The following is an 18,390-nucleotide window of genomic DNA, read 5'->3' on the forward strand; positions in this document are numbered from 1 at the left end:
GGAAGAGTTCCAGTGCAGGAGAGCTGCAGACACCATCCCCTGGGTTCCTCTGGTCTAAGGAACCCAGAGTCCATGCCTCCATTGCTTCTGAGGCCTCTTCCCAGAACAAACATTTGCAGACTGATTCTGCCTCAGGTCCAGGTGTGTGAGCAGAAGAATCAGCCCAGCTGACAATCTCAAGGAATGACCTCAGGCTATAGTAAAGCCCACCATTGATTGAAGGCAAAAGAATTCAATAGCTCCAACTCCTCCCTTCAAGCAAAGGGAGAAGGTCTCAATCAAGGTCACAGACACTCCAGAGAAAGCAACCAGCACCTCCTACTGGCCAGCCAGAGAAATTGCACTCAGTGAGTAAAGCCTCTAGTGATCCCAAGGGTGAACCAGCCCCTCCCCAACTCAAGGTCTTAGCAAAATGAAGAAGGGTCAGCGGAAAGGTGGAGCCATAGAAAAATTCTTGGAAGGGAAAGAACCTAACTCAGAAAGACCTAGAACCTCTGAGGAGAATATGATCTGGTCTTCAGCACAGAAAAAACTTCCTTGAAGAAATAAGGAAGGAGCTTAAAAATCAACTGGAAAATTTGAGAGAGACAATTAATACCTTGCAACAAGAAAACAAATCCTTAGAAAATACAATTGGACAAATACAAAAGGAGTATAAATCTCTCAGATCATCAATTGGACAATTACAAAATGAGAATAAATCTCTAAGATCCTCAATTGGGCAAATGCAAAAAGAAAATAATTTTCTCAAAATCTCAATTGGTCAAATGGAAAGCTCTTTCAAATGTAGAATTGACCAATTGGAAAAGGACTTGCAAAAGGTTAATGAAGAAAACTCCTCCCCCCCAAAAAAAAGAATAGAGTCTGCAGAAACTAATGACTACATGAGACAGGAAGAGTCAGTTAAACAAAATCAAAAAATAGAAAAAAATGTAAAATACCTCATCAACAAAACCCCTGACCTTGAGAATAGATCGAGGAGGGGCAACCTGAGAATTATAGGACTTCCTGAAAACATTGAAGAGAAAAAAAAAAGCCTGGACTTAATATTACAGGATCTAGTGATGGAAAACTTCCCTGATATCATGGAATTGGAGGGCAAAGTAGTTATTGAAAGAATACATCAATCCCCTCCAGAAAAAGATCCTAAAATGAAAACACCAAGGAATGTTGTGGCCAAATTCCAGAACTATCAGATAAAAGAGAAACTCCTGCAAGCAGCCAGAAAGAAAAAATTTAAATATCAAGGAGCCACAGTAAAGATCATGAAGGACCTGGCTGCATCAACATTAAGGGATCGAAGGGCCTGGAATGAGATATTTCGAAGAGCAAGGGAGCTTGGAATGCAGCCAAGAATCTACTTTCCCGAAAAGCTGAGCCTTCTCTTCCAGGGAAAAAGATGGACATTTAATGAAATGGAAGAATTCCAAAAACTCCTGATGAAAAGACCAGAGTTAAATAGAAAATTTGGACATCAAACAGGAGGTTCAAGAGACACATGAAAAGGTATAAAAAAAAGGGGGGGGGGTAAAAGGAAAAAAACTGCTATCCAGTAAGTTGAAACTGGCTATATCCCAGCATGGGGAAAAAGATTCTCATAAATTTTGAGAACTGTAACTCTAACAGAGAGAATATACCTAGCCAGAAATAATAGACATTAATGATCTATCCATGAGACTACTATCTAAAGGGATGTAACTGGCTTTAACCCCACTTGGGAGAAAGACTAATAACTCTGAAGAATTTTAACTCTATTAGATAGAATATACTAAACTAGAAGGGACAGACACTCAGAATTTTCTATGACTCAGATAGAATGATCTAAAAAACACAACCTCCTTAAAAAGGGGGACAGGAAAGAGAGGGGAGGAGGGAGGGGATTGAATGGGGTAAATCTCATTACACTAAGGGGTACAAAAATCTATGGTAATAGAGGGGAAGAAGGGAGCAGATGAGAAACACCTGAATCTTTTCATCAGACTTGGCTTAAAGTCAACCTACACATACTCAGTTAACTTATAAAACATCTAAGCTTTCAAGTATTAAGAGGGGAAAGGGGAAGGGGGGACAGAGAAAGGGAAGGGGAGTGGGGGGAAATGGGGGGAAAAAACAAAAGGAAGGGAAGGGAAAAGGGAAAAAGGGAAAGGGGAAAGAAAGGGGAGGGGTGATATAGGAGGGCAAACACACTGAAGGGAGTGGTATTCAGAAACAAAATACTGGGAAATATGGATAAAGGGGGGAAAGGGGGAAAAATACAAACAGAGGGAAGATAGCACGGAGGGCAATAAAGAATTAGTAATCATGACTTCGAATGTGAATGGGATGAACTCTCCCTTAAAACATAAGCAAATAGCAGAGTCGATTAAAAACCAGAATCCTACAATATGCTGCTTACAAGAAACTCATTTGAAGCAGAGAGATACATATAGAGTAAAGATAAAAAGTTGGAATAAAATATATTTTGCTTCAGCTGAAGTAGAAACAAAACAGGAGACTTCCAGCTTTTCTGGATGAAAAGATCAGAGCTAAATAGAAAATTTGGACTTCAAACAGAAAACTCAAGAGACATATAAAAAAGTTTTTTTTAAAAAAGGGAAAAGAAAAAAACTGCTATCCAGTAAGATGAAACTGGCTATATTCCTACCTGGGAGATAGATTCTGATAACTCTCAAGAACTGTAACTCTAGTGAATGTACTTAGCTAGAAGTAAGGGACCCTCATGATTTATTGGTGACTCTGATAGAAGGTTTAAAAACAATATCTCCTTAAAATGGGGGGACAGTAAAGAGATGGGAGGATGGAGCAGATTGAATGGGGTAAATCACATTACATAAAGAGGTATAAAGGACATATAGCAATAGAGGGGAAGAAGGGAGGAGGTGAGAACCACCTGAATCTTACTTTCATCAGATTTGGCCCAAAGTTAACATACACACACTCAGTTAACTTAAGAAACTTATCTTACCTTTCAAGTATTAAAAAAGGAAAGGGGGAGGGGGAGGAAAAGAGGAACTATCAGAAGGAAGGGAAGGAAGAAGGGGCAAAGGGAAAAGGGAAGGAAAGGGGAGGGGTTGGATATAAGGGAGCAAACAATAAAGGTGGTGGTATTCAGAAACAAAATACTGGGGAATATGGATAAAGTGAAAAAAAGAAGAAAAATACAGAGGGAAAATAGCATGGAGTTCAATAAAGAGTTAGTAATTATAACTTTGAATGTGAATGGGATGAACTCTCCAATAAAACATAAATGAATAGCAGAATGGATTAAAAACAAGAATCCTGCAATATGGTGCTTACAAGAAACTCATTTGAAGCAGAGAGATTCATATTGAGTAAAGGTAAAAGGTTGGAGCAAAATATATTTTGCTTCAGCTGAAGTGAAAAAAGCAGGGGTAGCAATCCTTATCTCAGACAAAGCAGCTACAAAAATAAATCTCATTAAGAGAGATAAGGAAGGAAACTATATCCTCCTATAGCATCCAAATTCTTAGAGGAGAAGTTGAAAGAGTTACAAGAAGACATAGACAACAAAATTCTATTGGTGGGATACCTCAACCTCCTGCTCTCAGATTTAGATAAATCTAACCATAAAATAGACAAGAAGGAAGTTAAAGAGGTAAATAGAATGTTGGAAAACCTAGAAAAGATAGGCCTTTGGAGGAAATTGAGTGGGGATAGAAAAGAATAAACTTTTTTTCTGAAGTACATGGTACACAAAAATTGACCATGTATAGGGCATAAAAACCTTATAGTCAAATGCAGAAAGGCAGAAATAGTGAATAATCCTTCTCAGATCATAATGCAATAAAAATCATATGCAATAATGGGCCTTAGACAGATAGACCCAAAGCTAATTGGAAATTAAATAACCTCATATTAAAGAATGAGTGAATCAAACAACAAATTATAGAAAGAATTAATGATTTTATCCTAGATAATGACAATAATGAAACAACATATCAAACTTAGAGGATATAACCAAGGCAGCTGTCAGCGGATATATTATGTCTTTAAATGTTTACATGAATAAATTATAGAAAGAGTAAATCGATGAACTAAACACACAACTAAAAAATTAGAGAAAGAACAAATTAAAAACTCCCAATTAAATACCAAATTCGAAAATAGTGGGAAGAGGGGGTGGCAGTGCACCAGAGTTAAGGAGCTTCAGCCTTCTGGGAACAACCCAGGGTACCTTGGTCCTGGGAGTCCCAGCTCCTGGCAGCAGAAGCAGTTTCCTGACCTATCACCCCAAGGAGCACCAAGCACAACTTGGAAGATCAGCAAAGTGACCTCTGCCAGAACAATCATGAAGGACAGGCTAGTGTGGTCCTCCTCAGCATGGGCAGCCCAGATCCCAGGAAATGGAAGCAGGCCTGTGAAGCCACCCAGCAGGAGCCACCATGGTAGCTGCTCCCTGATTGCTCAGTCCATGGAAGGTAAGGGAGAGGGGGGGAGACTGCCAAGGTCTGTCCTCCATCCCTGGGACAAGGCTCTGGGGCTTTGACTGTATTCAGACTCTGACCAAAATCTGGGGCCCCAGAGGGGTGAGCTTGTGGCCATTCAACAGACCAAGAGAGCAGTCAGAGCCTCACATACTGAGGTCCTTGTGGGAGTGTCCCAATAATACTCAAAAGCTTAAGAAGCACCCCAAAACCAGGTTCAGACTGGGGAAATGAGTAAACAGGGAAAAAAAAAGGAACCTGGCCATAGACAATGGTCCCATGGAAGAAAAAATACTCAATCTGAAGATGAGAAACTCCAAGCTTCCACATCTAAAGATTTCAAGAAATATAGAAGTTGGGCTCAGGCTATGAGAGAGGTCAAAAAAATTTTTGAAAATCAAGTAAGGGAGATTGAAGAAAAATTGGGAAAAGAAATGAGAGAGATGCAGGAAAAACATGAAAACAAGTCAGCAGCTTAGTCAAGGAGATCCAGAAAAATGCTGAAGACAATAACATGTTAAAAACTAGTTTAGGTCAAATGGATAAAACAGTTCAAAAAGTTATTGAGGAGAAGAATGCTTTAAAAAGCAGAATTGGCCAGATGGAAAAAGAGATAAGAAAGTTCTCTGAGGAAAACAAATCCTTCAGATGTAGAATGGAGCTAAAGGAAGCTGATGACTTTGTTAGAAATAAAGACACAATAATTCAACATCAAGAGATTGAAAAACTAGGAGAAAATGTGAAATATCTCATTGAAAAAATAGGGGTGGTTAGGTGGCGTAGTGGATAAAGCACCAGCGCTGGAGTCAGAAGTACCTAGGTTCAAATCCAGTCTCAGACACTTAATAATTACCTAGCTCTGTGGCCTTGGGCAAGCTACTTAACCCTGTTTGCCTTGCAAAAACATAAAAAATAAAAACTGATCTGGGGAACAGATCCAGAAAAGATAATTTAAAAATCATTGGACTGCCTGAAAGTCATGATCAGGAAAAGAGCTTCGACCTCATTTTAAATAAATTTCTACAGGAAAATTGCTCAAATATCCTAGAAGCAGAGGGTAAAATAGAAATTGAGAGAATCCACCAATCTCCCCCAGAAAGAGACCCCCCCCAAAAAAAGCCCCCAGTAATATTATAGTCAAGTTCCAGGACTCTCAAGTCAAAGAGAAAATATTACAAGCAGCCAGAAGGAAATAATTCAAATATCATGGAGCTACAGTCAGGCTTACTCAGGGCCTAGTAGCATGTACGTTAAGGGCTCATAGGACTTGAAATATAATATTCCAGAAGGCAAAAGAGCTTGGAATGCAACCAAGAAACAACTACCCAGAAAAACTGAGCATCCTCTTCCAAAGGTAAAGATGAATTTTCTTTCTTTCTTTTTTTTTTGTTTTTTTTACAAGGCAATGGGGTTAAGTGCCTTGCCTAAGGCCACACAGCTAGGTAATTATTAAGTGTCTGAGGTCAGATTTGAACTCAGGTACTCCTGACTCCACAGCTGATGCTCTAACCACTGCTCCACCTAGCCGTCTGAAAAGATGAACTTTCAATGAAACAGGGGAATTTCAAATGTTCCTGTTGAAATGACCAGAGCTGAACAGAAAGTTTGCTTTTCAAGTACAGGACTAAGGTGAAGCATAGAGAGAGTGGATGAGAAGGGTAAATTATGAGGGATTTAATGACAATGAATTGCGTGTATTCCTGCATAGAAAGATGATACTGATAGTACTCATATGAGCCTTCTCATTTAATAGAGCAGATAGAAGGAGCTTTTATAGATGAGGCAAAGGAGAGAGCTGAATTTGAAGATACAATATATTGTAAAAATGGAGTCAATGGGTGAAAGGAAATGTATTGGGAGTAAGAGAAAGGAGAGGTAGAATAGGTTAAGATATCTCATGTAAAAGATATTTCATGTAGCTTTTACAATAGTATGGAAGGGGGGAAGGTGAGGGGGAATGAGGGAGCCTTCATTCTCATTGGAAATGTCTCAGAGAGGAAACAGAACATATACTCAATAGGGTATAGGAATCTAGAAGTAAAAGGAGAGAAGGGGGAACAGGGGAAGGGTGGGGATGTGAGTGATAGAGGAGAAGGCAGATAATTAGAGAGGATAGTCAGATATAACACATTGTTTTTTACATTTTGTAAAATGTAATTTAATTGAGTAGCCTGTCTGGGACTATGGGGCCGGGTGGTTGCTGGATCTCTGGGGTGGGATGTGGACTTGGGGTCTCTTGGACCCAGGGACCATGCTCTGTCTGCTGCCCCACAACACATTTTTGAAGAGGGACAGTGTGAAAGGAAAGAAAAAATATAATAAATGATAATGGGGAGGAATAGATGGAGGGAATTACAATCAGCAATAGCAACTGTGGAAAAATATGCAAGTAACTTCTGTGATGGATTTATGATAAAGAATGTGCTCCACCCAAGAGACAGAGCTGATGGTATCAGAACACAGACTGAAAAATATTTTTTCTCTTTGTTTAACTTTTTTTCTCATGAGAGTTTTTATTTTTGTGGGGGAAGAGTATTATTTTTACTCTTAAGCAAGAATATTTTAGTATTGTGTAAATAAATTAAAGAAAAATTTAAAAAAACAGAAAAAAATTTGCTAAAAGAAAGAAAAAAAAGAAAAAATATCTAGGGCCAGATGGATTCACAAGTGAATTCTATTAAACATTTAAGGATCAATTGATTTCAATTCTATATAAACTCTTTGGCAAAATAGGTAAAGATGGAACTCTGCCTTACTCCTTCTATGACACCAATATCATGTTGATAACTAAACCAGGAAGAGTCAAAACAGAGAAAGAAAATTATAGACCTATATCCCTAATGAATATAGATGCAATAATCTCAAATAAAATCTTAGCAAAGTGATCACAGCAAATTATCACTAGGATAATACACTATGATCAAGAAGTATTAATCCCAGGAATGCCAGGTTGGTTCAATATTAGAAAAACTGTTAGTATAATTAACTATATCAATAACAAACCTAACAAATCATATGATTATCTCAATAGATGCTGAAAAAGTCTTTGACAAAATACAGTACCCATTCCTACTAAAAACACTAGAGAATGTAGGAATAAATGGATTTTTCTTTAGAATGATTGGCAGTATCTTTCTGAAACCATCAACTAGCATTATATGCAAGGGAGATAAGTTAGAGGCATTCACAATAAGATCAGGGGTGAAACAAGGATGCCTGTTTTCATCACTACTATTCAATATTGTGTTAGAAATGTTAGCTTCAGCAGTAAGAGAAGAAAAAGAAATTAATTAGAATTGGGAAGGAAGAAACAAAACTCTCACTCTTTGCAGATGACATGATGCTATACCTAGAGAATCCTAAAAATCATCTAAAAAACTACTAGAAACAATTAGTAATTTTGGCAAAGTTGCAAGATTTAAAATAAACCCTCATAAATCCTCAGCATTTCTATATATTACTAGCAAGATACAGCAGTAAGAGCTAGAAAGAGAAATCCCATTTAAAGTAACTTCAGACAATATAAAATATTTGGGTGTCTACCTGCCAAGGTAGACCCAGAGACTCTATGAAAAGAATTATAAAACACTTCTCACACAAATAAAATCAGATTCAAATAACTGGGGAAAGATCAACTACTCATGGATAGGTCAAGCTAACATAATAAAAATGACAATTCTACCTAAATTAAACTACTTATTTATTCCCTTACCAATCAAACTTCCAAAAAATTACTTTAATGAGCTAGAAAAAATTGTAACTAAATTCATATGGAGAAATAAAAAGTCAAGAATATCCAGGGATTTACTGGGGGGGAAGTGCAAAAGAAGGTGGCTTAGCCCTACCAGATCTAAAATTATATTATAAAACATCAGTCATCAAAACTGTCTGGTATTGGCTAATAGAGTGGTGGATCAGTGGAATATTAATCAGTGGAACAGTAATCAGCTGTTTGATAAGCCCAAAGAGTCCAGCTTCTGGGATAAAACTCTCCCTTCAATAACAACTGTTGGGAAAATTGGAAGTTAGTATGGCAGAAATTTAGATTAGAACAACACCTCACACCCTATACCAAAATAAGATCAAAATGGATACAGGATTTAGACATAAAAGACAATATTATAAGCAAACTAGGAGATCAAGGAATAGTTTACCTGTCAGATCTATAGAAATGGAAGCAGCTTATGACTAAGGAAAATATGGAGAACATCATTAAAAACAAACTAGATAATTTTGATTATATTAAATTAAAAAGTTTTTGCACAAACAAGACCACTGAAATCATGATCAAAAGAAATGTAGTAAATTGGGAAACAATTTTTATAACTAGTATTCTGACAAAGGACTGATTTCTATAATATATATATATAGAGAGAGAATTGAGTCGAATTTATTTTTTAAAAAAGCCATTCCCCAATTGACAAATGGTCAAAAGATATGCAAAGGCAATTTACAAATGAGGAAATCAAAGTGATTCATAGACATATGAAAAATTGCTCTAAATCATTACTGATTAGAGAAATGCAAATTAAAGCATCTCTAAGGTACCACCTCACACCTCTCAGATTGGCCAATATGACCAGAAAGGACAATGATCAATATTGGAAGGAATGTGGGAAATCTGGGACACTAATGCATTGTTGGTGGAGCTGTGAACTCATCTAACCCTTCCAGAGAACAATTTGGAATTATGCCCAAAGGACAATATAAATGTGCATACCCTTTGATATAGGCACTACTGGGTCTATACCCTGAAGAAATTATGGAAAAGGGTAAAAACATCACTTGTACAAAAATATTCATAGCAGTTCTGTTTGTGGTGGCAAAGAATTGGAAATTGAGTGTATGTCCATCAACTGAGGAATAGCTGAACAAATTGTAGTATATGTATGTTATGGAAGACTATTGTTCTATTAGAAACCAGGAGGAATGGGAATTCAGAGAAGCCTGAAAGAATTTGCAGGATTGATGCTGGGTGAGATGAGCAGAACCAGAAGAACATTGTACACCATTACAGCAACATGGGGGTGATGATCAGTCTTAATGGACTTGATCATTTCATCAGTACAACAATCAGGGACAATTTTAGGGTATCTGCATTGGAAAATACCATCTGTATCCAAAGAAAGAACTGTGGAGTTTAAACAAAGACCAAAGGCCTTTAAGACCTTTAATTTTTTTTTAAAAAAGTTATCATATAATTTTGCTATCTCTTATATTTTCTTTTTTCCTTAAGGGTATGGTTTCTCTCTCAACACATTCAATTTTGATCAATGTATAACATGGAAACAATGTATAGACTATTAGTCTGCCTTCTGTGGGGGGGGAAGCGATATTGGGGGAAAATTGCAAAATTCAAAAAACAATTAAAAAAGAAAAAATAATGAGCAGGATGGCTTTCAAAAAACTCATATAAGATAATGCAAATTAAAATGAGCAGAACTAGAACAAATGTACATAGTATTATCAATATTTTGTAATAATAATCCACTGTGAATGACTTATCTATTCTGATCAGTACAATGACTCAAGATAATTCCAAAAGACTTATAATGAAAAAATGCTATTCTCCTTATTTTTCTTGTTTTGGGGGGGGGGGGCAGTCTGTGTTTCCTTTTGCATCATGACTAATATGGAAATATATTTTCCATCACTTCATATGTATAATCTATCAAAAGCTTACTTACTCAAGGAAGGAAGGAGAGAGGGAAAGGATCCATTTTAATAAGTGATGTCAAAAAATTTTATGCACATAATTGAGAAAAAAATCTTAATAAGACCAAAAAAAGATAATTTTTTAAAAAATAACAAATGCTACCTCCTCTAAGAAGCGTTATTTTATCACTCTGGCTAGTAAGAGCTGATCTTGGATTCCTTACAAAGCACATTTGTTTTGAACCCATTCTAGTGACACTTATCTCAGATAACTATTTCTATCTTTGTGTATTTCACAGCTCCCACTAGATTGTAAGCTCCATGAAGTGACATTTAAAAAAAATAAAAACCCTAAAATTTTTCTCTCCCTTAGTCAAATTGTTCTGTACATAAGAGGCACATAATAGATATTTGCAATAAATTGTTAAATAATTGTTGGCAAAATTTTGTACACTATGAGAAATGCAGATGGTGGGCTTAAAGAAAATTTCATAGGAACTTTAGTTCATGTGTCTATCAGATTAGTGAACAAAGTGTAGATGGGGAAGGATAGGGTTTAGGTACTTGGTAGATAGTTATTGATTGCCATTTCCTGTATGAGCAATCTTAGAAGACTACATATTAACATTAAATATGCCCTGTCATTTTTATTCATTTCATTAAGTATTTCCCAATTCCATTTTAATCTGATTCCCTTCACACAAAGAAGTAATGCAGGATGCAAGTGGGTTACTTGTTTCCCATTTCTGGTCTAGAATTTCCCTTTTTCAAAGTAAAGCTAATGCGTGCTTTCTCTAGAGGCAGTCCAATTTTACCATGTATTGATATTACCTATGAGGTAACATTTACTTCCTTGAGTTAGAAGCGAAAGCCTTCTTTATTTTGTATACTCTGAAACCATATACAGTAGGAAAATTAAACTTCAGGTCAAATGTAAAAATGCTGAAGTGAACTGAGCTGATTACTTTAATTCAGAACTCTATGGCTCAAATTTAGGTAAAAATTGAATTTCAAATAGAATCTGCAACAAGGTTGCTAAGGTAAGTCAGTTAAACAAAAATTATTTTCATTTTATAGAAATTATACCAGTATATAGGATGGCTAAATACTCACAATAAAATATATCAAAATAGCAAAAAGTCAAATTTCCTACTATTAAAACCCAATTCTTTTTTTAACCTGTTCCATGTGAAAAATGGAGAATTTTAGAAAATAACTAATAAGACCACAGAGGCAGAGATATTCTGAATTTGAATTAAAAAAGGGTCATTAATTTCACAAATGGAATTCTAAAATAAGAAGTTATAAACTAAGATTGAAAGAAGTTAACAGACTTTAATGGCTAATACACAGGAAGTAAGAGACGTGTGGGGAAGATATTGAAAGAAAGCTCCATAGAAAATCATCCGGAAATTGATAGGTAAAAGGCATTTTAGCATGGATTCTTCTCTCCCAGTTGAGGAAAGATCATCCTTTAACATCCTTTAAGAATCTGTCATTTTATCAGCTTTGCTGTTTCACCTGTGCTTATCTCAGCTTCTCTGTGACTTAATAGATGGTCTTCAACAATTGCTTTGGGCAAAAAAGTTATTTCCTGGCAACCAATGTGGCAATGAAGAATGAGCTTACCTGAGTGATTGAGAAGAGTTATTTTGGGAAAAGACTCTCTGTGTCTCAATTTTCTCATCTAAAAAATGACTGGGAATTTGAGGAGTGGGGCAAGGGAAGAGAGGGAGAGTCAATGATTTCTAAGGTCCCCTCCAACTCAAAATCTATGATTGTTAGGATCCAGTTAGGCTGATAATACAACAATATATAATTGATCACTGGACCTATGTCTGAAGACTTTCGGTTTGATAGGACCTACCAATCTGTATTTCCACGGGCATAGCCTTTAAGAACTTGGGACCACTGCTCACAACAGTGAGGCATCCGAATTGAACATTAATGAAGAATATTGTGCAAATATATTCCACCAATATTAAAAAATTCAAACAATTAAGGGAGTTCATAATATTTGAAATTCTGTACACCTATAAACACATTTTGGGGCTGGAGCCAAGAAGGCAATGTGAAGGCAGGAATTCCTGTAAACTCATTCCTCAAAAAACTCCAAAAACCATCAAATTGTGCTCTAACCAAAATTTAGAGGGGCAGAACCCACAGAAGGACTGAGTGATACAATTTTCCAGTCCCAGATAACTTAGAAGTTCTACAGGAAAGGTCTGTTCCACCATGACTGAGTGTTGGAAAAAGCCACAGCACAGCACAGCTGAGTGGGTGCCTGGGTCCATAGCAGAGTGGGGAGGTTTCCAGACTTCTTGGCCCAGGATCATTGGGGACAGCCATAAGGGGTGGTGAGAGGAACCCTGCCACACTAGAGTGAGTGTGGATCAGAGCTCTGGCCTCAGAACAGCCCTACTGTGAGAACCTGCAGTGGGAGTCAGCAAGGCCACCCAGCACATCCAGAGCTCTCAGCCCTTAGACAGTGAAGGAGTTGGGGGAGACTGCAGAGGTCCCTCTGCTCTCCCTGGGGCAGGACTCAGTTATTTGCCTACACTCAGATCCAGGTTGTAGTTTGGGCCCCCACGCCACCAAAGTTGAGCTGGGACCATCTTCACAGCTTCAGTGTGGAGAGGAGGGGCTGAATACAGGCAAGAGAGCAGAAATTAAGATCCCTGGGGCTGTCCCAAAAACCCCTCAAAGCCTTGGGAATATGGTAAATCAGTCATAAGCTGAGGAATTGAACAAACAGAAAAAGAAGAATCGACCATAGAAAATTACTTTGGCCCTATGGAGGATCAAAATAAATACTCAGATGACAACAAAATTGAAACTTCTGTATCTAAAACTTCCAGGCGAAATAGAAAATGGGCTCAGGCTATGGATGAGTTCATAAGCAATTAAGGGAGGTAGAGGAAAATTTGGGAGGAGAAATGAAAACAATGCAGATAAATCATGAAAACCAAGTCGACAACTTGGCAAAAGAAATACAAAAAAGTACTGAAGAAAATAACATATTAAAAACTAGTTTAGGTCAAATGGAAAAAGCAACCCAAAAGGTAAATGAAGAGAAGTCCTTAAAAAGCAGAATTGGACAGTTGGAAAAGGAGATAAAAAAAGCTCTCTGGAGAAAATAACTCCTTCAAATGCAGAATGGAACTAAAGGAAGCTGATGACTTTGTGAGAACTCAGGAAGAAATAAAACTATATCAAAAAAAGAAACAAAAATTGGAAGAAAATGTGAAATATCTCATTAAAAAAACAACTGACCTTGAAAACAAATCCAGAAGAGATAATTTAAAAATTATTGGACTACCTGAAAATCTTGACCAGGAAAAGAGCCTAGACTTTATTTTTCAAGAAATAATATAGTAAAATTTCCTTGAGATCCTAGAAGCAGAGGATAAAATAGAAATTGAGGGAATTCACTGATCACCTCCTTAAAGAGATCCCAAAGAGAAAATACTAAAAGCTGCCAGAATCAAACAATTCACCCACCGTGGATCTATAGTCAGGATTACACCAGATCTGGCAGCATCTATATTAAGGACTCCTAGGACTTGGAATATGATATTCCAAAAGGCAAAAGATCTTGGTTTAAAGTGAGAATCAACTTCCCAGAAAAAACTGAACATCCTCATTCAGGGGAAAATATGGACTTTCAAGGAAACAGGGGACTTTCCAACTTTCCTATTGAAACAACCAAAGCTGAACAGAAAGTTTAGTCTCCAAGTACAGGACTCAGGGGAACCACAGAGGGGTTAGACAAGAAGGACTAATTATGAGGAACTTAATGATGATGAACTGTGTACTCCTGCATGGGAAGAAGATACTGATAACTCATGAATTTTCTCATTTATAAGAGCAGTTAGAAGGAGCATATATGTAAACAAGGCACAGGAAGAATCTGGATATAATGGTATAATATGGTAAAAAGATGGAGTCAATGGATGAGAAAGGAAAGTACTGGGAGGAAGAGAAAAGGAAGAATGGGCTAAGATATGTAATATAAGAGTCAAGAGAAAGCTTTTGCAATGGAGTGGAATGGGGGAAGGTGAGGAGGAATGAGTGAGCCTTCACTCTGATCAGAAATGGCTCAGAGAGGGAATAACATACACACTTAATAGGGTATAGAAATCTATCTTATCCTAGAGAAAAATGAGAGGAAAGGGATGGGATAAGGGGGAATGGGGTAGGGAGGGAAGGGGGGAGTAGGTAATAGAAGAGAGGGAAGATCATGGGAGAGGGTACTCAGATACAACACACTTCTGAACAGGAACAGGATGAAAGGAGAGAGAGAATGGAATAGATGAGAGTAAGGAGGAATAGAGTGGAGGGAAGTACAGCTAGTGATAGCAACTGTGGGAAAAATACTGAAGCAACTTCTCTGGTGGCTATGATAGGGAAGGCAACTCATCCCAGAGACAGAACCATTGGAATCTAAACAACAGACTGTAGTACACTTTTTTTTCTTTCTCACTATTCTTGAGGTTTCTCATCTTGAGGCAGTGGGATTTAATGTTTACTCACAACAAGATTATTGTAATAATATAAAATAAATAAACAAAAAATTAAAAAAATTTCACTCAGTTTTCAAGAAAAGTAAAAGGAATGCAATTGAGACCAATTATTAGAACCTTTCAACTGAACTGGAAAAAAAGGAATTTTAGGAGCAAGAAGCTACTCTGATACACTGAAAGATAAACAAGTGAAGACTGCCTAATAACCTCAGCATTTCTGTCATATTCACCATTATCCTTTAATCAAAATTTTCAGAATGAGTCCATGTGTTCAAATACGTAATATGTCACATATAATCAAACAGATCAGAAAGGTATTTAACTTAGAAGAAATTTATGTTAAAATTGTTACTTAATTTATGTTCTTTTCATGGTAAACTGAGCTTGATGTTCAATGGATTTTCTTCCTATGAAGTTAAAAAAGTTTGTCATTTTTTATAAAGAAAGAATACAGGCACAAAGATAATCACTTAGGAACAGGTAGTATAGTATATTGGGAAGTCAAGGGACTCCATGGGACTAAATATCCTTGACTCTGTTTCCCCTTCTGTGAAGTAGTAAAAATATTTGTATTTTTCTCAGGATTGTTGTAGGATATATATATATATATATATATATATATATATATATATATATATATATATATGGGTTGCTTATCATTCTTACTTCATTTCTATTTTCATTCCCTAGTAATGGCAAGTTTTAAAATTTAAGTCTTAGAAAAATCTTTTTAAGTCTTGCCATCCCATGAAGATGTGGCTAATTTATACATGTGACCATGTCTTATACTTCTCAGTAATTGAACAGTCCAGGCCTTTAGTACACACCTGATAAAGAAACATTGATTCATCGATTACTAAAAAGTTGTATTAAAGAACAATCAGTATTATAAAGTTTGAATAGATGTGTAAAGCTTACCACATAGCAGAGCAGTCAAAATTCACCAAAAGCCATTTGTGAGGATTAAAGTTATATGAATCTGCAAACTAATGGAGAAAAACAATTTTAAAATGATTAGAAAATAAAATTCTCCTCCAATAGTGAATTCACTAAACAAAGCTCTAATACTCTGTGTAGGAATAGCTATATTAATGTTAATAAACAGTCTAAAAATTATGTGACCTGTTCAACCCTCTATTTCATGCCCATTTTAGTCACTCTGCCACTGTCACTGAAGAAATGGAAGAGAATCACTAAGACTAAAGGTGATTTTTGCGTTTTTCTTTGTTTCATAGTTTGCTGTAGGCAAAAAACTCACCAACAATGACCAGTTTTTCAGAAGGCCTTTAGTAAAAATGGTAGAACACACAGAATGAGAAGGAATAGATGGGTAATGATCTCTATTATTAGAGGAGAATGAACTCATAGATTCATTGAAACACATTAATAAAATCATTTATTCTTTGAAACCCAATCAATCAAACAATGAACTCATGGATTTATTAAAATGCTGAACATATAACTGGAAGATCAGTATCCCAAGTTAAGGTCATAATAACTTGAAGAAAGAAGGAAATCAAATTCTGGACACTTCTGTTCACCTTAAGTGGTTGCAACTGCCAGGAAAGTGGGCCAATTAAAAATGTCTCTAAAGAACAATAGTAATCTGGAATTTTAAATGAATCTAATTTCTAAAATAGCAATTTTCAGAAAATTATGTTCAGATTTGTCTTGTTTGACTAGTGAATCATCATTTTTCATCAGAGTAGCTTGTCTCAAGAGGACATAGAGGATAGTGGGGGGGGGGGGGAAGAAGGAGACTTTAAGTCAGAAGATTTGAGAACTATCCCTGTCATTTTCTTCCTGTGAAACCTTGAACAAATCATGTTGATGAGGAAATTCACTTGGCTCATCTGCAAAATGGGGGTGCAAATCTTTGGCACCATCTATCTCAACAGGAACTCTTTAGGGACTAAATGGGTCTGTGTATATTAACATCCTTTGTTAGGCATGGGATCACATAAATGTAAGTTGTTGTTAGCCTATTGACACCATGGGACATCAGCTCTGGATGCTAAAAAAGATGCAGTTTGGCTCGGAAAACACTCAGCAATGAGTGTTTATTCAATATTTTAGCCAAAAAAATACTCACTTTAAGAATCTCTGCATCAGAGCTTAGAATTGTTCGATGTCAAATCATAGGGTCATATGTATATACATATATATATATATATATACATATATATATATATATATATATATATTCGCTCTGTCCATTTGTTCATATAAAATCAGATCATATCCCTGTCCTTTTTTTGCCACAATAGTTATTACTTCTATGAGTTCTTCTGTCTACTACTCCATGGCATTCAAAGGAATTTACTGGTTTTGAAGGAATTTAGAATACTATTTAAGGATATTCTCAATACCACATTGTTTTAAGACACTGAATTTTTTGACCAAAGCAAGTGTCAAAGACCATCTATAAAGTTATGGAAGAATTGTTATTAATATCTATGGGAGAAGTGTCCACTTTAAAGAATGTATAGTGCCTTGAAATATTTAAATATTGTGAATATGTAGATAATTCTTATTTCAGAATTATTGGGTTTAAAAAATTAGAAATTTAGCCAGAATGTATAATAAGTCTGAAATTAATTTAGCTTATGTTTGGTTTTTGTTGTTGTTTGTTGTTGATGTTTTGGGGGGAGTTGCTTTTTTTTTAGGATTTTGTAAGGTAAATGGGGTTAAGTGGCTTGCCCAAGGCCACACAGCTAGGTAATTATTAAGTGTCTGAGACCAGATTTGAACCCAGGTACTCCTGACTCCAGGGCTGGTGCTCTATCCACTGTGCCACCTAGCTGCCCCTTGCTCTTTTTTTTAACTATATCTATGATTTCATTAGTTTATAGAACTCCTAGGGAGAAAGTTCTAACAATACAGAGTTGCTATTTTAAAATCTTAGAGTTAAGAAATTTTTTTCTCCCTGAGGACAAGGACAAATGTTTGTTTTTGTATCCTCAGCACCTGGCAGGTATTAAATAAAATTCTTGTCAAATGAATGAATAAGAGTAGTGTTCAGATATGCAGGGCACAGAATTTGAAGGCAGTAGAGCCCTAGGTCTGGTCCCAGTTACACCACTTACTACTGTGTGCTTTTGAGAAAATCATTTAACTTCTCAAAGACTAGGGTTTCCTCATTTGTAAACATATTAATAACACTTGCCCTACCTGCTCGACAGGGTTGTTGTAAGGAAAGTGCTTTGTAAGCTATCAAGGCCACAGAATCGTGAGCTATTATGATGATCTATTTCGTCAGGGTTTACAGCCTGCCTCTCTTCAAGGAAGGAACCAGAATTCTCAAGTTCCAAAATAATTACCCCCAAAGCAGCAGGCATGGCCAGGATTTGTGTGCTCTGATTGTAACATGTAAAACATGTCAAACAAATGCTGCAATTTCTGGCACATTCAAAAGCATAAGATTTTTCTTTGCTTGGCCAACGTATATGATGTGTTGTGTTGGAGGGTATCCCCCCCCATTTCCATATTGAATTCATTCTGTGGTTGCTTCTAAGTATTGGGAGCAATAGAAACATAAATAACTGAAAACTCAGATCCTTCATCTCAGAGTCCTATCTCATGTATAATCTTCTACTCTTCCCTCTGTGTTAATATTCTATGTTTTTATGAAACTCTCTTTTATTTATAAAAGGGTATAAAGAGCAAAGGGAGCAGCAGGGGAAGAAGGAAAAGTGTAAATATCAGAGGTGAGAAATCTCCAAGACAGGTGGTGCCTAACTCCTGTGTTGATAAAACCTGACCCCTTA

The 18,390-nt window shown here is 36.4% G+C and overlaps 1 protein-coding gene across 1 annotated transcript in view; it reads right to left on the minus strand.

The window, feature by feature from the left end:
- The window catches only part of DDC (dopa decarboxylase), a 140,458-nt gene that overhangs the window by 45,136 nt on the left and 76,932 nt on the right, over window positions 1–18,390 (minus strand). Inside the window, exon 9 of the mRNA XM_074198287.1 lies at window positions 15,542–15,609. Within this exon, the coding sequence (XP_074054388.1) occupies window positions 15,542–15,609 (68 nt within the window). The remainder of the gene's footprint in view (window positions 1–15,541; window positions 15,610–18,390) is intronic.

Source organism: Macrotis lagotis, chromosome 8 (assembly GCF_037893015.1).
Source record: "Macrotis lagotis isolate mMagLag1 chromosome 8, bilby.v1.9.chrom.fasta, whole genome shotgun sequence".
Lineage (NCBI taxonomy): Eukaryota > Metazoa > Chordata > Mammalia > Peramelemorphia > Peramelidae > Macrotis > Macrotis lagotis.